Raw genomic sequence first — 22020 nt, 5'->3', positions numbered from 1 at the left:
CTCATTCTTAAGTAATATTCACCTAACACATCCTTATAATATCACTTTATCGTAATAGTCATTTTTCATCTTGTGTTTTACGCACATTTTATAGACATTTAGTTTTTTGTAGGCTATATCCAGCTTCTGAAGCTACCGATGAAGCCCCACTGCATACAATCACCTAAATAAATGCAAGATCAGAGACACTATAGATGTGTCAGGAATTGCATACTTACACAATACATACTGAATTTCATTTGAAGCCTACTATTCGACCATTAATGTAGCATGTACCATATGTATGCATGAGAGCAGAATGCGTGCACTCAGACGGACTGTGGTTGCCATCTTACATATTACCGGACTCAGATATTTACCAATGATTTAGCTTGACCCCAGCGAAAGTTAAAAACTATTTAAAAGTTTGAGAAATTTCTTAGAAATTTTTTATGGTCTTTGCTGCTCCAGTGGCCTTGTGGAATAGCATAGGTTCCATCGGTTTTACATTTCGGAATTTTGCAGAATGTAGTATGTCATCCGGATACCATTCGCTTACTGTCTCATCCATACTGAGGATTCAGACATACTTCGCATACTATATTTTGCATACTACATAGCAAACAAGTATGCGATTTCAGACGCACTCCATGTGAAACCTGTAGCTCAACATCAAAACACAAGCATTTAGTCTAACTTTTAGTGTCTTTCTAATAGTCTTTAATCTCAACCGAAGGAACACAAAGATCAGAGCACAGCAACCTGCAGAAAAAGCCAAGTAGAACGAAACATACACTCCACCTCAATAAAGCTGGGAGGGAACAAATCTGCAGTATTTATGTAGTATGACTATGAGAGCCTGGGCAGAACTCCATACAACAGAAATGTTTATTTTGCTTTTACTATTTTCTTGTCTATTACTTTTGAAAACTGACCTCAGTTCTAACTACCTGCCTAAAACTACAATGATCTACATACATAAGAACCAAATTGCTGACTCTAAACATTTATCAGTATAATAATTACATCCATTTTTATATTGAACCACAAACCAAGACTATTCATTAAACACTTTGCAACTTGCAATACGCGGCACAATTTCATTTCAGCTTCACCATATAAAAAGCTGCGGATAAGGAACCTTTTTAAAAGCATTTAGTCAAAACCCTGGTTCCTTTATTGTTTTCAGTCTGTCTGTTAAGGTTTTCGGTTTTGCCCTCAAAGCTAATCTTTCCTCTTAACTTTGTTGATGGGTATGTCCAGGGTTCAGCTTCGGTTTGTGGGTATGTAGGCATGATATGAAGTTGCTTTCAAATGACTTTGAAGATATTTAAATAACAATATTTTTTCAGTTTCTGTATTAGTGACTTGTGATTTGTGCTGTTCATTATAGAATTCTGTGCATATATACTGTTTTTTTTTTGCTGGCCCCACTATCCTGGAATGGTACCTCAGAGAGTTAAGTCATGATTGATCCTGTCTGCTAAATCCTCCATACCATGAAATTTGTGTACATCAACTATCTGTCAGAAACTAAGATATGGCAACAATTAGGAATCATATGGGAAATATGTAATATCATACCACACATGACCTTCATTATGAAAATATATATGGAGTGGTTTTGAAGTGGTTTTGCTTGGCTAAACAGTACAGTATGCGAGTCTCTGTCCACCAGCTCTGGAGATGCCAGTAACAGGGATGGAAAATCATGAAAGAGCCAGAAAACCAGAAGGCTGGTAGGAGCTCAAAACTCAATCTTACAGGCAGGAAATGACTCGTCTTGCATGACAACTGTGCTGCTGCTGGCCAGAACCATAATGTTGAGATCCTGCTGCCTCTCGTGGGTTTGCTGGTACCACTCTCGGGTCACCTCCGTGTCATGTGTGGGGATCAAAGTCACCTGTGTACAGAGGTTAAAGGTCATTGTGTGATTTTCCATGCAAAAGGCATCGCAAGAAAGTTTCACACGGAAAGTGAGCACGTCTGAGGAGAACATTAAAAACTGGCGATGAAAATACGACAAAGTAACAAAAAGGTACTGAAATAATAACAGCAGAACTCCTACCTGGAGGTTGGTGCCCCACTGGGCCTTGCCATCCAGCAGCGCGTCCAGAACGCTACGACTCGGCTCTCCGCAGCTAGCGTCATTCCCGGTCACTACGTAGTAAGAGGAGCGCACACGCTTGAAAAATTCTTGGTCCACGTTCTTGGCACTGCAGTGATTAGGGATGTAGGCCAGGTCCACGTAAATGGGCGAAGCAGAGGACAAACCAGAAGCCGTTTTCTGAGAGCTTGAACCTAGGATGCAAGGAATAGATTGTAGAATATAGATTTCTTAGAATCATTCATTCTTATCATTAAACCCCTAAACCTAACTCTAACCCTGAACCTAACCCTAACCATTGTGTTTCATGGTATTCTACATTGCTAAATAGCAATATAGGTGATGAGTATAAAATATATTGGTAATACTTTCTATGAATGCCATGTCTAAGAATCTATTAACACATTCATAACATATTATGATGCATTCATAAAGCATATTAAACATGGCCATATTAATAAAAAGGCATAATACATTATAGACATGTTTATTTTGCATTATGAATGCTTTATGAAGCTCTCATCTATAATGCAGTATAGATACCTTCATAAAGCTATACAAAGCATTCCATACCAATAATGCACTATAAAGGTATCCATGTCAGCGTCACTGGAGCTTATGAAGTATTATAATCAATGTTATAATGCATTATGTCAGTCAATAGAAGATGCTGTGATGCATTATTAATTCTTAGAACCGACCCTGATAACATATTAAGAAGGTATCTATAATGCGTTGTACATGACAGCTTCATATGTTACCAATATATCTTGTTGCTCCCACCTGTGCTGTTTTTCACACCATTGACCAGTCCTTTTCCTGGGTTGTGGCTGGACCTGTATGTCTCGTCCTTGTCCTCGCCTCTGGATCCTTGACTGTCATGTGTTTTGGATGGTTTTGATTTCTTTTCTGAATCTTGTTTTTTCAGTGAAGACGAACGTGGCAAAGAATCCTTAGAAACTTGCTTGATAGGGGTGAGTGATCTCTTCGCCTTTGTTTCAGTTTTACGAACTGGAGAAGCAGACTTTGGCTTTCCAAGTGACTTTCTTAAGCCTTTGTTGGTCTTTTGGTCCTTTTTGAGCAACTTGTCTGCATAATTTTGCTGATTAGACAAAACCTCTGGGTCCACCATGCATACATCAGGGTGTGGGGGATGGGGTAAGGGGTCCTTCGGGGGTACAGGTGGGGGGTCATGAACCCTATGAGAGGATCTTGGTGAGGGTAAATGGGGGTTTCCTCCACCAGTAACTGAAGATAATCTATCTACTGGGAGGTGTTCAGTGTCTTCGTCTGAGTCTAGATTGCCTTCAGCGGTGATTGATGGACATTCTTCAGTCTCAGGCGGCACATCAGAGTCTGACTGGGAGGGCAAGGATTCGCTTACTGAAGTGGGCGGAGTCTCCTCTCCAACTATGCCTATGCCAGCTGCCATAGTGCCAGGAAGGTGTTGAGATCCACTGCCATCTCCAAATCCACTGGGGACATGATGGTCTTCCTGTTTGCAGGACTTCATCATAGAAGTGTTCTTTTGGTGGTTATCATGTTCCTGTGAATGGTGGCTCCCAGGATCATCATCTTCATCTTCACTGGAAAATCCATGTGGACTTGGATTAATGAAGGAGGGTGATATCTCTCCTTTGCGGTGTTTGTACTCAGAGGATGAATAAACAGTGGAGGTTGAATAGTTGTAAGAAGAAGCCCCTGTACAGACATCCTGAGGAATTCCAGAATCCTTTCCTGATTTGCTCAGTGCTTCTGGGAAGAAGGAGGAATGAAATGTCTGATTGGTTGATGCCAAGGTTAGAGGGCGTGGTGGACAATCAGACTCTTGGTGTTTGTCCTTGGCTTCACCTTCCTCTTTGTAATGCATTGTATGAGCCCCTGGACTTGCCCCGGGCAGTTTCTGTGCTTCTGGCTCAAATCTTCTCATTTCTGTCTCCTTTTCTTCCTCCACAGTCCTCCTTGCTTCACACAAACCTGATTCATTAACACTGGGTCCTTGGGCTGTGGCTGATGGGGCAACGGGTGGGCTTAAGCTGACCTCTGTGGGCCCATTTGCTGTTGATGATTGCATGAATTGTTGGGATGGAGGTACATAAGAAATTGGTTGATGGGGGGAAGCTGATGTCATCACATCGGGGCATTCTTTTGGGCATGAAATAGTGAATTGCTGCTTTGCGAATGCATGAGTTTCTTTGCTCTTATCTCCAGCCTCCTCCAAAAGGTATTTATTATCCAAACCTTCTGGCTTCACTGATGAAACATCATGAAATACCCGTGCTGATTCCATCGCTGAAGACTGCAACAAGTTGGAGTAAGACTCTCCAGCACCAAACCGGGAATCATCAGTCCATTCAGGGTGATAGAAGATGTCAGCATGTGGTCCCTTCTCCTTTATGGTGCTTGTTGAACTCTGTTTGTTGCCATCTACAACATCAGTGATAGGTGGGAAGGCTTTCACTTCCTCAAAAGGACTAAGTGGTGAGAATTTGGTGAGGCTTGAGGTGGACTCTGCAGTTGTGGTAGCCGTCATCAGCTTTTCAGACACCTCCAGGTATTCGTCTTTCATTAAACCCCCAGAACTTGAAAACGGAGAATCCATCACAAGGGAGTGTTCATCTTTGAAAGAAGAATAGTCTAGAGCAGCGCTGTCATAATCTAGCTTGAAGGAGTCTGAGACAGTGGCAGGTGTTTCTAGCTCCTCTCCAAACTGACGACTGGTTGAAAGAGAAACTGGGGTAGAGGAGGAGTAACTGTAAGATGAGGAGGAAGAGTACGCTGTGGCAAAGGAAGTGGTGTAGGTAAAACCCAAGGGGTCAATGTCCCCTGCTTTCCTACTCTCAGGTGTCTTCTGCTTTTCAGACTCAGCATCTTTTTCATTGTGGTACTGCTTTTCTTCACATTGTTTAATTGAGTGGTCAGAGCTGTAACTTTCCAGGTCTTTGGTACCTAACTGACTGCCAAGATCAGACTCTTTGCTGTCTCCATAAAAAACATATTCTGGCCTCTCTTTAAATCCCAAGGATCCCAATTCAGTGTAGCTTCCAGTGAAGAGAGAACCAGTATCAGCTCTTCGTTTCTCTTCAGAAGCTTCAGCTTTTGTGTGTTTCATACTGCTGTCGCTGTTGGACCCAAAAAGTTCTGATGAGGAAGATTTTGGTTGAAGTTCAAAGCTGTGTTCAGGCTTGCATGAGAAAGTCTGCCTACTATCATCACCCTTCATTCCCAGGTGTGTTATTTCAGCAGATTTACCATACGGGCTTACAGATTCCTTCTCAGATCTCTCCTTGGAGCCTTTTTCGACATCGGAATCACTGGCGTCTTCTCCTGTCCTTTCTTCCTCATCGTCATCCTCCTCTTCTTCATCTTCACCCATTAGTAATCTCATGTCTCCGCTTATTGGGGCTTTTTCTTTCTCAAAGTGGTGCATCATGGACTGGCTTGAGCAAGTGTACTCGGATGCATGAACACCTACATGCTGCTCTGGGGGCTTCTGGGATGTCTTACTGGCAAGGCTGTCAAATTGAGGGTTTGGAGTGGAAAGGTTTTTTTGCCCAAGAGAAATCTGACTTGAGGAACTCATGACATCAGTATCAAATGGGTATTCTTTCCTTTTCTCTGAGTCAGTAGTTTCCTCCACTTTCACGATTTCATCCTTTCTGGATTGATTTTCACTGACACCATACTTCTGTAAAGTGTCCACTGAAGGCTGAGACTCCAAATCACGTTGTTCCCATGCTGATGATGACTGTTCTCTTTTGCTGTCCATGCCAGAGAACAATTTTTCAGTTTCATTTTTTACTTCTTGTTGCTCTGGTGAGCCGTCTACTCTTTTCACTTTGTCTAGATTTGTGGACGTGTCATCAGGGTACACTTGCTTATCAGTTAAGGCAAATGGGTATGGATCGATTTTTCCGGCTTTTTTATTTTCATACATTTCTGTGTATGTGAAGCTCTTGACAGATACATAAGGAGTATCTTGTCTGACCTCCTGTTTAGACTCTTCCTGCTTGAATATATCATAGCCATGATCTTTTTGTTCAAGTGAGGCACAAGGACTTAAATGAACACCCTCCTTAGTCTCTGCTAAGGGTGATGAGTATAAATAGTCCCTGCTAACTGATAAAGTCTCTTCTCTGGGAGAAGATGACAGAGAAAGTCCAGTCGAACTTTCAGATTTTCCCAGGATATCTGACTGTTTAAGTGTCTTGTTGTCCTCACCACCTTCTGACAGATCATGTCCACGTGGGTGCTGGCGTTCCTCCTTAAAACCAAATTCATAATCCTTCATGATAGGCTTTTCATCTGAATAATATTTTAATTCACTGTCACCCTGCTGCAAAAGTTTAAAATCACCTTTGCCTGGAGATTTTTGTGCTGTATGTGTTTCTTGGTAAAGACACAAAAACTGTGATGAAGTTTCCTGTTCAGTCCCTTTTTCAAACTTTGCCTCGTTCCCTGTTTTCTCATCTGTTTTCACAGTATCACACATTGTTTCTTTGGCACGATCTTCCCTTTTGTCTGAACCTGGTAATTTGGGTTGGGCGGTTCCTTCACTGTCCTTTTCTTCTATATATGAAAATTCTAAATCCGTAGACACAGTATCACTGAAGGTATAAGAAGTAGACTGGCGGAGTGCAGCGTCTGATGTAGCCTCTGTCGTATTAAGCAATGCACTTTGGTCTCGTTCCGCTGAATTTCCATGTGTGTATGTAAACAGTTCTTTATGATCAGCATGGAGTGACTTTTCCTTGAGTGGTGATTTAGCACAATGGTCTAGTTGACTTGTTAGGGCACTCTGGGAATAAAGATTTGACGAGGAATCATATGTTGGTAAATCTAATTGGTTGGACTCTAGTGATAATGGTCTGGACCCTGTTCCACCTGTGCATATAACTTCCTCTTCTTCATCTGAGTACAAATCCTGAGTTTCATGTTCTTTACCTATTAAAGAGGTATCCATTGTGGGTTGCAAGTAAGAAGTAACAGAGCTTTTGTCCTCTTGACTTTTTTCTGCTTCTCTCATTTTTTTGTCTTTGGTGGACTCCTTACTCTCAAGAGTGTCATCCTCATCTAGGAATCGACTCTCTCTTTCCTCAGTGTATTTAGTTTTATTGTACACTCTGAGCTCCTCATAGGAATCCCCTTCTGTCTCCTCATCACTTTCTTCAAACATTATCCTTTCCTTTATGGTGCTCTTTGGTAGAGAATGTGATGCCTTCACTTCTGCATCAGACTTTGTGTCTTTGTCTTTCTCCTGTTCGTGTGCGATAGGTGTCTGCTTTGTGTCTTTTTCCAATGCTAGCCCTTTGTCCAGACCTGGGAGTGATGAATGCTCGTATTGGTCATATTCCTGTAGGCTCTGGCCAGTCTTTCCATTCTGATCACCACTCTCATATGTTGTGGTGACCCGTTGTTCACATTCTGTCTCCTGCTTTGTGTGCTGTTGCTCGAATGGCGATTTAATCTTCTCCCCTTCAGGGAACTTCTGGAAAGATATGGGACCTGGACTGGTTGGTCCAGACTGTGATGGGGAGGCCATTTTTATGGTGCTGTCCTCTGGGCTGAGGCATCTTTCCTCAGTCTCCGGGAAAGGAATGGACTCTTTGATTGATGAGGCAAAGGAGGGTGGAGGAGATATCCTTGAGGAAATTGCCATAGCATCAGCTTTGGAAAAAGGAGCTTGAATATCAATTGGAGAAGAAATAGGTTTTAGCTCAGCTGCAGCTACTGCAACTGGTTGTGTCAAGGATGATGCAGAAGCTTCAAAATCTTTCTCTGTATTGTTAAACAACAGTGGGGATGCATATCCTTCTTGGAGCTTGCTAAGTGGAATGTCCACATTAGGAGTTTGGTCCTCTTCTTCCTCCTCCTCTTCATCTTCCTCATCATGTACATGTATGGTATTTCCTCCACTCTCTGCCCCATGCACAAAGGGTTGGTATTCCTCAGTAGGTGGTGATTTAAAACATTTATCCTCTTCTAAGGAGGAAGTAGGAGAAATAGTCCCTGCAGAGTGTAAGTACTCTTTTCCCTGGGTAGCTTCGGTGTGAGCAGATGATGGAATGCTGTTGACCACATCCAGAAGTGATGAGCTTTTGCCAGTTTCAGTTTCCGTTTGGGTTGCTGTTACAGATGCCACAGATTGATCCTCAGCAACAGAGGTAGCAAAAGATGACAGCTTATCACACTCTGTGATGGAAGCAGCCAAAGAGACATGCTCCTCTTCTGCTAGGGGTGCTGCAACAATGCTGGTACAGTAGATTGCTAATGCAGGATCTGGACCTCCCATAAAACTCTTTGCTGATAAATTCCCTGCCACGGGCCCAGCTGTTGCTTTAATCTCTCTCATGCCATGGATGGCATCATAGGAACCTGGCTGATCAGGAACAGAAATGTCATAGGTGCTCATTTCATAGTGCAGATGTGGTATTCTGTCTTCGGTCTCCTCATGAATTTCCTCATCGGAAAGAGTCTGTTCAGTTTCAGAATATCCTGGAATGGTCTCATCCTGTATAAAGGAGACATGGTCTCCTGCAGTTGTCACACCGCCTATGTCAGGCAGATACAGAGTCTCGTCCTCCTTTCTGGCTGTATAATGCTCCTCTGGAGGAGGCGGAATATTCCAGTCTTTGTCAAAATCCTCCTCGTCTTCATTGTTAATTTTCAGCGCTTTATCACTTGTATTTATATTCTCTATCTTTTTAGCTTCTGCTTGTCCAACTGCCGTCGTCTTGTCCTCTAAATCTTCCTCAAGTTTAGCCTTCTTCAATGACTCTTTGGTTGTTTGAAATTCATATTTTTGTATTTCTTTATCCTCATTAATTTTCCCCAGTTTCATGTCATCTACCTCAGCTACCCTGACACTTTCCTCTGGTTCCCCTACCTTCATATCACTCTTTACTTTCTCAGACTTCATGGTTGCATCCACATTCTCATATTTCTCTTCATCTTTTGATGGCTGCTTGTGTGAAGGCTGCTTTGCCTCAGATAGGGATTCTGCCGCATGTGTGAAATCAGACTGAGGGACAATTTGCTCTTTTCCGGTCTCGGTAGGAAGGCTTGTAATTTCAGCATCATTTACAACAGCCTTATCGTGAACTGATTCGGCTTCCTGTTTTGAAATTTCATCTCTCTTAAGTTCCTCAAAGTCCCTGGTCAGATCTTCTGGAGAGGAGACAATGGAACGACTCTCCACTGTGGCTGGCATTTCTGATAGTGATGGTGTCTCTTCAGCAGTTAATGCTTGATCAGTGGCTTGTTCCTGAACTGGTTTACCTTTGGTTTTATCGGTCTTGGGTTTCGTATGACCCTTAGCCTTGTGCAGAGTCTTCCTGACTTCCGGGGTGAAGGGCTTTAGATCAGGCTTGGTGAGCTTCCTAAGCTCAGTCTTAGCAGTGTCCTTCTTTTTGTCTTCCTTTACCTTGACGTCTTTTTTCTCATCTTTTTTAGACGTGTCATCTCTCTTAACTTCACGCCTTTCCTTCTTGATCTCCTTTTTTTCTTTTTCCTTCTTCTCATCTATCTTAGACACCCTCTCCTTAGTTGGCTTTTTAATTGACTTCTCTTTCAGTAGTTTCTTTTTTTCCAGCTTTCCCGGGTCAGATGTTTTCAGGGGTTTAGTAATTTTATCAGACTCTTTCAATTTCTTCTCTTTCTTTTCAATTTTGTTTTCCTTTGCGGAGTCACTCTTGGTTTCTGATGCATCCTCCTCAGCTTCTTTCTTAGAAACCTTAGCATGTATCTTAGGGGATGATTTAAGGCTCTCTTTGCTATCAGTTCTGTGCTTAACCTTTGTCTGCTTTATTACTGGTAAAGGAGCCACAGAAGATAGGTCCTTTTGGGTGGCAACTGGGTATCTCAAAAAATCCAAGTGCTTTAGCTTTTCAAGTCCCTCAAATATTTTGTTTTGTGGGGCATTGCCAGGAAACAAGACTCTAACAATCTTTTCTGTGGGGCAGGCAGGGAGCCACACGACAAGAGCAGTGACCGATGTCAGGTAGGGAACAGATATCTCTGCCTCCTTCCCAGTGGGAAGCACAATGCCGGTCTTTGCCTTACTATTCCCTGCCCATTTTTGCATTAGAAACTGCATTTCCTTGCTGTCCTTCACTGGGTTCAAAACGTACATGTCTAGTCTACCTACACCCAGTTTGTGGAAAAGTGTAATGGGCTCAATCGTATTGCTGACCACTCTGAAGAGAGGTTCGGGCTTAATTCCCAGTTTAGTGAGGTACTGAAGTGTGAGTGAAGCCTCTTCGATGCTCCGCTTCACCTTTAATGTTGACTCAGACATTCGTAGCTTCTCTGGTACATTGAAGAACACCACTCCTAGCTCTGGTGAGATCATATTCTTCATCCAGTCCCTATAGGTAGCAGAGCCTTGAGAGTGCTCCTCATCCTTCTCGGCTATCTTTCTCTGGAGGAGTCCATTAATCCCTGGTAGATTGTCTGCACCAATGTGGGTAAGAAGAATGGAGTCAATGCGGTCCAGGTGTCTGACAAGCTTCCAGAAGCATGCCTTCCGTTCAGATCCTCCGTCTATCAAAATGTTGAAGCCATTTACAGCAAACAACGCAGAGTCTCCTCGTCCTCCAGGGAAGATGTAGCAACATGGCTTGGAGAGCTTCAGAAACCCTCCAGAAGTGGGTGGCTCTAGGAGGTCAAAGGGTGACGGGACATCCACCGTCTCCGAGATGTACTCCGTGAACTCAGTAACGCCCTCCATCACTGGCAACACTGGTTCCGGGTTCAGTCTGTAGTCCAAGAACTCTGGGATGAGCGAGCTGTGTTGCTTTAGCGAGCTCCAGCTCCCCTCTCCTTGACAGGACAGTGTGAGCTGGGCCCGCTGCTCTGGGTCTGAACTAGTCAGTAGGCCACTAACCTTCAAGGTGGAATGAAGAAAAGAAAAAAAACATAATCAGTTCAGCATACCATTTCAAGAGTTTGTCTTTTTTGTTGTTGTCTATATTACCATTTAATTTAAACACTCATTCCAGACTGCTCTTAAAGATGTGTACAATTAGCAGTGCTTCAGATTTAGAGGCTACATTCTGTCTAAGCTTGGAGCAAAAGCACGTCGGTATTACCTAAAATACTGAACAAATACATTTGAGTTAGTTGCGTCTCACCCCAAGATAAGAGAATATGGCAGAGAAGCGCTGAAAGGTGAACGGCCCACTTTGCAAGATGAGGTCACCAGTTGAGTCTGAGCTCTGGCCACTTAGAATCAGTAACTTGTGAGCAGATGAATCACAGATCAGGGAATGAACCTGTGTTGGTGGTAGGCAAGAGTTGAGAGGGACGAGATTGTGAAGAAAATAGCAGATCGAGCCACTAAATCTTTTAATCTATTAAACGGCTTTGTGCATTTTAATTAACTAGTACTTTCACTGACGATTTCCAGCAATAAAACATACCTCAGAAACAACTGTATCTTCTGATGGGTTCACTAAGACAACAGTTTCAAGAGCATCTCCTTTATGATGTAGCGTTCTTTGGCCTGCAAGAAATACAAAGACAGTCAGACAAAAAAAAAACTTGTGTCCCATGTCGTCTACCTAGTCAGTGGTGAGTACCTTGTACTACCATTCGGTTTGGTGAACGCCCCCACCATTTTTCAGCAATATGTCAGCATGTTCTTAGAGATGTGCTGAACATGTGATAAAATACCTTTATTCCCCAGATAAGATCTATCAGGCAAAGCTAAAAATATGTTTTGTAGAACTTGAGAAATGTAAATTCTATATGAATCAATTTCTTTTATAGACCAGCCCTACTTCAGTAAAGGAATAACTATATTTCTTGGTTTTTGCATTTTTTTTTATTCCCTCCTATAATTGTTCTTCCTAAAGGAGCACCACTGCAGGTTATCTGGTCCACACATGTTCTGAAGGCATCTGAGGTGCTCAAATAGATGGTTCACGTCTGCTCCTATTTTTACACATCCTGATCCTTCTTAACCCTTTGTAGTGTTGATGTATCTGACATCAGCACTGAGGCAGTCTTATCTCAAAGAACAGGCACTGCACCTAAGTTAGACCCTTGAAGTCAGCCTTGGAAGAATAGAGACACCAACTTGAAAAGAGTGGTTTGTACCTTCAAGTCCTTACCAATCATAAAGTCTGTAGTCTCTGAAAAACCCAAACGGTTAAAACCTTGCCGGACCCTCGTCTTTTCAGAGTTAGCTATTGCAATTTCTAATTACAGAAATTAGTTTTTAAAAATGCTATGGCTATTGCCTTATCCTGGATACGGAAGGGCTCCATTATCTGAACCCCAAGGGAGGAGACAACTTATTACCATGTTTTATCTAGTGTTTTAGCCTTCGGTTGCAATTAGGCAAAGCAGGATAATCCGCCTCCACAAAATGTGCCAAGTCACAAATTATGTGTCTGAAAGGAACACAGAGGTTCTCAGCTTGAGTAGTTTAATGTCTCTGGATTTCCAGTGCATCCAGGGGTACCCAATAGCAGATTCAGGACCATTTTTGATAGCCAGAGTGGAAAAGGGACACAAAGGCCTTTGTCCTGGGCTGCTTTTGCCACCCACCAGCTCGGTCCTTACAACCCCTTACTATTCCATACCAGCTATGGTATTACGTTGCCTTTGATTTTATTATGGATATGCCTTCCTCTACAGACCACATAGTGATGCGGTGGATCAATTTTCAAAAGCCTGTAGACTAATTCTATTACCCACGCTATTCTCGACAATGGAAGCGACTGAAGTTCTGTTCCATTGGGTTTCATCTATATAGGATCTGATTTGACATTATTGTTGCTGGTAGGAAAGAGCCAATGGCCAAGCGCAATGGCAGTGACTTATGTGATATAAATAGTGTTGGCCCAGTAAGGAGTACTATGGCCACAGATTTGATTCTATGTGTACCGAGTCTGCACCAGCCACTCGAGGGGGAGGGGAGCTAGGGTCCTGCTTTGTGTGCATAAGCTTCGGAAAACAGCAAAGCGTTTTCACAGTGTCAGGAGCATCTGCTGATGTGAGCTCTGTAAAGAGAGACTTGCTAAATGAGCCACAGTTCTTCCCAACACATCTATCAGTTAAATGGTGTGTGAAGACAAGCTTTCAATTTTCTCAGCTTTAATGCCACAACGCATGAGAGCACACGAGGTTAAATTCCAGAGCGACGTCTGTGTCATAGTTAGCTCCAGTTCCAGAGCGTGTAGCGATATTTACTTTGTGTGACCTTTGCATCTGCACTGCCCATCAGCTGATTAGACGGAAATAACTCCACAGAGAACAAAAGACTTGAAGGACGACGTGCATCTCAGATGACAGAATATGTTCTATATGATCACTGTAGTTACAGGAATAGTCAGGAACACATGGAGAAGAATGAACATGGAGGACGACAGTGAGCAGATTAAGCAGATTTTGCCCTTTTACTTTTTATGATAGGGTGTGTCATGTATATTAAAATGGTGGCCATTTTATTTGCAGATTGTAGTGTTTAACAAAGGGAAGATGTAGTTATTTTTAAATCGGTTTCAATCATTTATTTAGAAACAGAATAAAGTCACAGCACTTTTCCATGGCTCCCAGTCTGCCAGGAAGGTTTGTTTTCTCCAAAAGTTTGATGTGCAGCAGTAAACCTTGGTGGGGGGTATGGGGAGGGGGGGGTGACAGTGGAGCCCTGTGATTAGTGAGATCCCTAATCCACTGTCCAGGGAGAGAGTGCACAATGACAGATGAGTATCGAACCATTGTGACTAACCTGCCACAGCATAAGGGAACTAATGGTCTTCTTTGGACCTGAGGAGTGACATCACCGTGGTGGGACACGCCATGCCCTATACGATAGCTACTAGGGCTGACTGTGCTACTGTTCCATGGGGAAGCCATGAGATAAAAATGGCCCGTTTGATGGCAAAAAGGGTTCCTGAAATTCCTGGAGAGCGACCTGGAGAGGCCATCCTCTCCCTCTTCCCTCTTCACATCGCCAGTTAAGAGACAAGTTCATAAAGGAGAATCAATGTGTCTGGCATTACCTGGACCAATTTGAGGTCATTTTCCTTTATTTTAACACGGCTGGCTTTTAGAAGACTTCTACCAGAATTCAGTCCATTCTGCACAAGAACTTGGCAGCTGTAGTTTTCTTTCCAAGCAACATCCAAATTAACACAACAGCAGGTGCTGTCCAACATGTCTTCTTAAAGTTCATATCTGCTCCTCATATTTGAGCAGGTGGTCTACTGCCATTTACAGAGATCTCTTGTTTGCAGATTTCACCAGCTCAGTTAGCTCTGCACACAGTTCTTGCAACAGCACCGCCTCTTTCCAGCTAGAGAACGGAGCTCTTTCATTGGTTGTTGCCATAGGGACGGTTGCCGCCAGCCCCGTCACACTGACCCAGTCTCCGTGCTGTCAGACGCATTGCAGCATTTCTGTGCAGGCGGAAAACAGCTCGCTCCACGCCTGTGGAGAACAGCATGCTGCTAGCGCATCAGCTGACAGGCCGGTAGCACCCACATCCCAACCAGACAAACTAAATTAAGCATGATATGCCAGTGAACTATGTTTAACTGCAAAAATCAGAGCAGTCTGGCCAATGGGGGGCAGGTCATTCTCTCCACAGCCTTCAGGGAACCTTAGTAGTGAAGGAATAGAGTAAAAACAAGGGAAAAGAGGAGGGCATCTACTGTAGGGAAATTATCCAGCTAGAACTCCCCCACCCTGAACTGTACCTGCATTTAACCAGGGCCTCATTGGCCGGCTGAGACCCTGAACTGCACCCAGCCGTGACTCCACCTTGCTGTGACTCTGCCCATCTGAGTCACAGAACCTGTACTGCCTGCAGATGTAAGCCTTACAGTGAGGTGTTAATGAGCTATAGTGCAGTATGCCTTCGCTAACTACCCCCAGTAGGGGTAATTCCCAAGATGCACCAGGGCACCACAAGAGCACTATGGTGATTCGGGACTCACCAGGTAGCTGAACCAGACTGGAAATAATCGCCGTTTACTTGGTGAGTAACAAGAAAGTGCAGCTTGTTAGATGTGCAAAGCTCATTCATATGACCTGTGCCTGTCCAGTATGAGGAAGCCTGAGAGGTTCTCATTTATGTCTGAGACACCTACAGCTGTGCCTGTGCTTACGCTCTCATTAAAGCAGCCCTGTCGACATGAAGCCCTCAGGAAGGGCCCTTTCCCTGAGTTATGACTCCATGTCTCCTTGTGGGTAAACTCCATATTAGCTTTCCGTCATATCGTGATATCAAGGTAGAGTATGGAAGCGGTATCATTTGTGCGAACGACTCCTTTATAGCTAAACATCAGTTTATTAACACTTGCACAGCCTGAAGCTAAAAACGTAACGCTGTCTGGCAGAGAAAATAAGAAATGCCCTAGAATATCCTCGGTGTTCATGCCTTTCCAAACTTCCCTGGGACTGAGTGGATGTGTTTTATTAGCTGACCTCTGCCATCCATCTGATCTCAAGGACACGCCGACGAGCCGCCCTGCCATGTAATAAGGGGGGGGCTGGCAGTCACATCTTTCAGGGCTCCGCCAAGTCCTGGGCGACGAGGGAATCTCTGACTTCGGTCCAGTCAGAGATGCTGAATGGTCAAAATGTTACTTTGACAAGACGGCTCATTTCCTCGGGAAACTCTGTCAGCGAAACAGACAAGGTCCCGATACATTTCAAACATTACATGGTGTCATTTTACCAGAGATTTTCCATGTTACAGCAATGGAAACAGGTGCTGACTACTTATTATCTGAGAGAGATTTGGAGATATTCTAGAGATGGGGCCACATGCAAAATCATGCCAATTAATTAAAAATAAATGTACATATAAGGCAGGGGTTATATGATTAACAATCAGTATGTATTTTCGTGACACGGCTGGCTCTCACCCCACATACACATTTGGCCCTCATGTACCAACCCTCAATCACATTTTGGCTAACGCTGGAGATTCAGAACAGCCCCAATATGGATACAACGATTCCTTTAGATGTTCTGATGAATCCCACGGGTTGCCACACATACAGTATGACGAACCTCAAGCCATTTTCTTGAGAGCGCTTGAGTGCATATCCTCCAAGCTAACCCCCAAAAAAACACAACGGAATACCAACATAACTTTAGCATCTAAAGAGCAAATATTACATAATTAATTAATGAGTTAGTTTGAACAGATTAATATCACAATTACATTTTTTGCAGTGCCTTTACGCACATTAAAACAGTGATTGCTCTATGGTGCCATTCAGTTACAGCACACTCATAACTAGATCTGGTGCTGTCAGAAATGACAGTGTTGTATTCCCCGGACAGCCCAATCATTTGGTCCAGCTATCTAAGCCATAGTCATCCCAAACCCACTAACCTGTAGAATTTCTAGAATGCCTGGAAGGATCACCTGGAAATGTCAAAGGTAATATGTCAGTAATACTTTCTGTCAACACCATGCCTATGAGAATTTATGAACACAGTTATGACACATTACAATGCATTGATAAAGCATTATAAACATAGCGCTAAATATTTATAAGAAGGCATGTGATAGCCATGTGTTTCATGCATTATGAATGCTTTATGAAGCTCTCATCTATTGAAAAAGCAAACTTAACATTTGATAACACCATAAGCATTGTTTCATTTCAGATCTAGTGGCCAGTGTAGTTTTTACGCCGTTTCTATTAATTTATTTACAATGCAAAGCTTTGAGGAATGCCATTTTTAACCGTTTTTTCCATCTTGGTCTTTTGCTCTCGCAGATAAGCCCACACATTGCCTGCTTTATCAAACTCTGCCATACCATACATTTTACTTTTAAATTAGAGAAAGACCTATACTTAGCAAATATGTTTTTCTAACTGCCTTGCTCGCAAAAAGAAACCGAAGTGATATATTGGATAATATAGCTGAGTTTTGCTGTTTTTATATATGCAATACACATTTTTGTCCAAAATACACACTGGGGCTGCCTGAGCTTGAAGGTGGAATTCATTAAGCATTTCATTATTCTGCAGAGCTTTCAGTGGCTTGTGCCTCTATACATCTTGTAGTCAGGCACATAGTCACACAGCTAAATTATGGGTTTGATTACCCCCCACCCTGAACTGAGGGGACCCCCCCAGTCAGCGAAATCTACTTCAGGGGCGAAGTTAAAGCACCTGCTACAGTATAAGTAATCTAGCTCCTCCATAACAGCTGCAACATTAAATCGATGGCGCCGTTAAACTGAACAAGGCGGCTCCATTTCTGTCAGAGTTGATGCCATAGGCTGCATCTTCCAGTTTAATTCATATGTAGTTTTTGGCCCCCCAGTGCTAACAGGAATGGCTTGGAGGGAAGCCGTCACTGAGAAGGGAGCTTAACCCGGCAGCCCTGGACTGGACTCCTAGCTGTAAAACAACTCAATTTCCTCCTGTTCAGAGGCGTGGAGCTCTGGCTGCGTTCACTTCTGCAAAACGCCGGGTCACACACATGAAACGAAAAGAGCCATTTGCACGCCATTTGACACCAGGCGATGGGTGATTTTCACCTGCTCATGCGCCCATTTCACACCAGCTCGGCAGTCAGAGAATTAGCTGTCATTGATGTTGCCCTATCGTTATTCCGCAGTTTAATTTAGTCACACGTTTGCCTAATTAGGCATACATTAATGACCCTCATTTTTGGAGGGTTTGCATTAATTAGTAAACTACCTCCCCTGCAGAAAAATTAATGCATTAATCAGTACCTTCATGAATGCCTATGATACCCATTCACTCATACGGCAAAAAATTTCCCTGTTACTCATTAAAAAGTAAACAATGGGGCAAAGTGATGTTTGCAATTAGACACAAAGGGCCCAATTTAAACAATCTAAAGCACCTGGTCTGAAGCACATTGGGCAGGTTCCACTTTTGCAATTTTTTTTCCTTTTTTTCTTTTTTTCCTTTTTTTCTCCTTTTTTTCCTTTTTTTCTTTGCTAGTTTAACGGCAGAAAAATAGTTGCTGTGTCAAGCACATGATCCAAAAGGGTTATACTAATTCTCCTAATTAGTCATACTATCAACCAATCAGGCATCTCCCACTCCCTTTAAAAGCCAGGTGTGCTTGGACCTTGGCAGATTGCTATTATAACAGCAGCTTTGTAAGGCAGCTGACTGATATCATCTGGAACAGGAAAAAGAATTCAATAAATATTGCTCAAATATGCTTTTGATTATTTTCTAAAACTATTATTTATGTTATTGAATGCTATAGAAATTTTCACCAAATGAGTTTTACACAGCCAGCGTATCCTGGAATTTTCAGAAGGACGTTAGCATTTTGAAAGTCTATCGTTTACTGCTCAAAAGTGCAACCACTTGCCTGAAAACAGCAATGCATAAAGAACGGCCCTGACTTTTTAAGACTGACACATCCATGGGCACTCAGATGGGCGCATACATTTGCTATTTAAACGCCATGGGCGACGGACAGGAAAACGACAACTGCATCAGGTTCATGCTGGCAAAGACATTAGTTTCATGCCACTTTGTGCCTGATGCAAATCAGGGCCCAGGAGTTGTATAAAAGGCATTAATTTTCCTAAAATAGACATATTTACACTAAGATATAAAGGAAACAAATTTACATATATGTAACAGTTTTATTACTTTGCAAATAATCTGTAGGGTTTGCAAAATACTTCAAAGCTTCTGATGCGGCTAATTTTAGGTTTATAATAGATTAATATAGATTTGCTGTAAGATTTCTTGCGTGAGCGGGAGAGTCTGAAAGTGTGAGTGTCACGGCGGATGCGTGAGAGCTGGCAGGCCTGTTATATACATGTCTTGTTCTGACAGCATTTCACTTGTTTTGATACAGCAACAATAGAGACCGCGAGCGGCACTGCTTGCAGGGCTGACACTGCACACGAGGCATGCAGTACACACTGTAAATCTGACTTTCCACAGCTGGTACAGCTGGCATGTTCCTCCAGGTATTTTTTATTCAGGACTTTTAGAGAATATCTACAGACTCCAACATGACAGTTCCGTATGTAGTTCTGAACAGCAGCTCACAAGTAGTTTACAATCCAGGTAAATGTTTTACAGTTTGAAAGATATATTTGTAGGATTTGCTTTGTAACTTGAGTCTTACATGCTTACAAAATACTATATATACTATATTTATAATAATCTAATTATTCTACTATTAATAATTTTAGTCCAATTAATAGCGTAATAATAAATTACTAATTAACTAAACCCATGTACTGTATGGGATGATTAATTAACTGACCAATAATATTATCATCATATATCTAACAAGAATATTACAGAATAGTAATATATAAGATATAGTTCTGAGATCAATCAGACACGATGTTACAGATCCTGTGGTATTTCTGAATCGGTTGCCTCATTTTCCTCAGCTGCAGAAATTTCTCAGCTTCATTCCTTCCCGCAAAGATAGCGGCCCAGTTTTTTTCCTCCTGTAATCCAGGTCATATGAGCTGGGAAGGACCATAAGCTTCCGCTTCTAATCTCCACCAAGCTTCACTGCTAATTGAGGTCACGCCTAAGGGTGTCGTCTCTGCTGGGGCCTGGCCATCTCTGGCTCCTTGCTGGCCCAGTTGGAATTGCCAGTGTACATATGCAGATATATGCCGACTCTTTACTTGAAGAGACAATGGTAACACTTTACTTATAGCTGTCATTTAAATGCATTATTGATACCTTCGTAATGCGTTATAACGGTTGGTATAAGAATTAATAAAGCATTACAGCATCATCTTTTGACAGACATAAGGCATCATAGCGTTGATTATAATACTTCATAAGCTCCAATGAAGCTCTCATCTATAATGCAGTATAGATACCTTCATAATGCTGCACACAGCATCCTTAATGCTTATACTGACTACATGCATTATGAAGGTATCTATAGTGCATTATGGATGAGAACTTCATAAAGCATTCATAATGCACAATACACATGGCAATAATTTATTTATACAATAGTAATATTTACATATTTATAGCCATGTTTAAAATGCTTTATAAATGCATTAATATGTGTGGTGAATGTGTTCATAGATTCATATCCACACTGCATTCATAGAAAGTGTTACTGAGACATTTAATTCCAAAGCTCCTGAATTAGGGTCTAGTTCGATGCCCTAATTCTAGAACACAGAGGCTGATGACTCTTTGTTGCTAATCGCAAGAGAGAGAAGGAGCTGCGACTGAACTGGATAAAACCCAAACAGGACAGTAAGTCAGACCTGTGGGCTGCTGCCAATGAATATTCACTGGGGGAGAAGAGTCAAGGAGCGAGGCTATGAATAGGCCACAGAACCATTTAACTGCAGTGATGTCATTACGCCAGAGAAGCAGGCTGCTGTCTGGGCCGGTAATGAACTCGGAGCTTTGCTGCTGGGGGGCCCACAAGCCGCCCAGGGGATCTGCAGTCAGATGGGACCAATCGCCATGGTGATGCTACTGGATCCTGTATCTGTTATGTTCAGTTAGGGAGGATTAAGTTTTACAGTAACACCTCACTTGACGGTGCACAAATACTTAGCAATAACTCCATTACTACGGAAGCACAAATCATGAATAAATATAGTAGCTACTGGAGATAAAAGATGCATCAAGATTCATTAATAACGAACATGAGATCAGTGTTTCTCATGTTACTCTTGTTCCTTCAGTAGTTCAAAAAGATTTAACAGATATAGTAACAAATATAGCAACTGCTTGAGATAAAGGACGTTACAATCCATTAATGATGAATAAATATGAGATCAGTATGTAACTAATACTTACTTTGTGGTTAATTGATACTTAAGTAATATCATAACACATTATTTGTGTCCTCAAAAAAGCTGTAGATGGCAGCTGGAAATATGTCACTGTGTAAATTGGCAGTACAGCAGATGATTAAGAATTGCAGGTTTGGTATGATGGATACAGCCAAACATTTTCATGAAGTACGTCTGGGTGTGGCTCAGAAACAGTAGGCAGGCCTGAGGCTGGACTGCTGACGCCTGGAGCAGAGCTGCCACATCTCACGTTACATGTCTGAAAGCTCTGAGCTCCACAGCCCGCAGGCTTGGGCTCCATCAGCAATCCATCCCCAGTGCTCAGCCGAGCTCATTTAATGGGAAAGATGCAGCGCAATTAGAAGCTCGGAGTCGCTGCTTGATCAATGACCATCCATCAGGATGTCAGAAGTGCAAAACCGGGATATATTTAGGTCAGAGGTGAAACCCGGGGGGGTCATCTGCAAATTAAAAATAACAGTAACAAACAATTAAAAAACTGTCAGTCAAAAGGCTCATGCAGATGCAGAAAGTGGCCTTCAGGAATCAGTATTTATTTATCAATAAATGCATGCATAAAGAAACGCAGGTGCAATCAGATAATTCGAAGATACAGTCAAACTTAGAGTAGCTTTTTAAAGCCCGAGCTGCACATGATGTCACAAGAATCACTAAAAATATATTGCCTTCCAATCTTGCTTATGTAGCATAATGCAAGCAGGAAGCATTCGTTAAAATGGTGCAGTGTAATATTAATAATAATATTGTCAAAATGATGACAAAGTGAAAAAGGACCACGAGCTTAGTTGCTGCCTTTGGACTAGGATGAAAGTGTAGAGGGTTAGGGTGTGGCGTTACATGGGCTTTCAGGTAGCTCATGTCAGCCCTATTTTACACTTACTGGCTGTTTGAAATACTGGCTCAATTAATTCAAGCGCAGTAAAAGACATCACACTCAAATGTGGTGGATAATCAGGCTTGTCCAAATAATCTAAGTCATGCAGAATATGTGCATGTTACGGTGTCAGGTTTATTACTGCGGAGGGAACACACCTGCTCCACACAAGTGTTCTGTTTTTTAAAGGCACAGAACAGACGTGAGCGCGCCAGAACAGTCCGCTTAGAGCAGGCAGATTCTAGAGCTCGCATATCACCTGATTGCACA

General features: G+C 42.4%; 1 protein-coding gene across 2 annotated transcripts in view; it reads right to left on the bottom strand.

Moving 5' to 3' along the window:
- Nucleotides 1–1315: 1315 nt before the first annotated feature.
- LOC125705991 (microtubule-associated protein 1B-like) overlaps nucleotides 1316–22020 on the bottom strand; it is a 33046-nt gene continuing 12341 nt past the window's right edge. For both annotated transcript variants that reach the window (XM_048972402.1, XM_048972403.1), the window contains 5 exons: nucleotides 11506–11588; nucleotides 11218–11358; nucleotides 2870–10970; nucleotides 2048–2280; nucleotides 1316–1882 (listed from right to left, as the gene is read on the bottom strand). In XM_048972402.1, the coding sequence (XP_048828359.1) occupies nucleotides 1727–1882; nucleotides 2048–2280; nucleotides 2870–10970; nucleotides 11218–11358; nucleotides 11506–11588 (8714 nt within the window). In that variant the 3' untranslated portion in view covers nucleotides 1316–1726. The remainder of the gene's footprint in view (nucleotides 1883–2047; nucleotides 2281–2869; nucleotides 10971–11217; nucleotides 11359–11505; nucleotides 11589–22020) is intronic.

The sequence above is a fragment of the Brienomyrus brachyistius genome, chromosome 13 (genome assembly GCF_023856365.1).
Source record: "Brienomyrus brachyistius isolate T26 chromosome 13, BBRACH_0.4, whole genome shotgun sequence".
Classification (NCBI taxonomy): Eukaryota; Metazoa; Chordata; class Actinopteri; order Osteoglossiformes; family Mormyridae; genus Brienomyrus; species Brienomyrus brachyistius.
The sequence above is the reverse complement of the archived record's forward strand: the minus strand, read 5'-3'. Positions and strand labels throughout refer to the sequence as shown.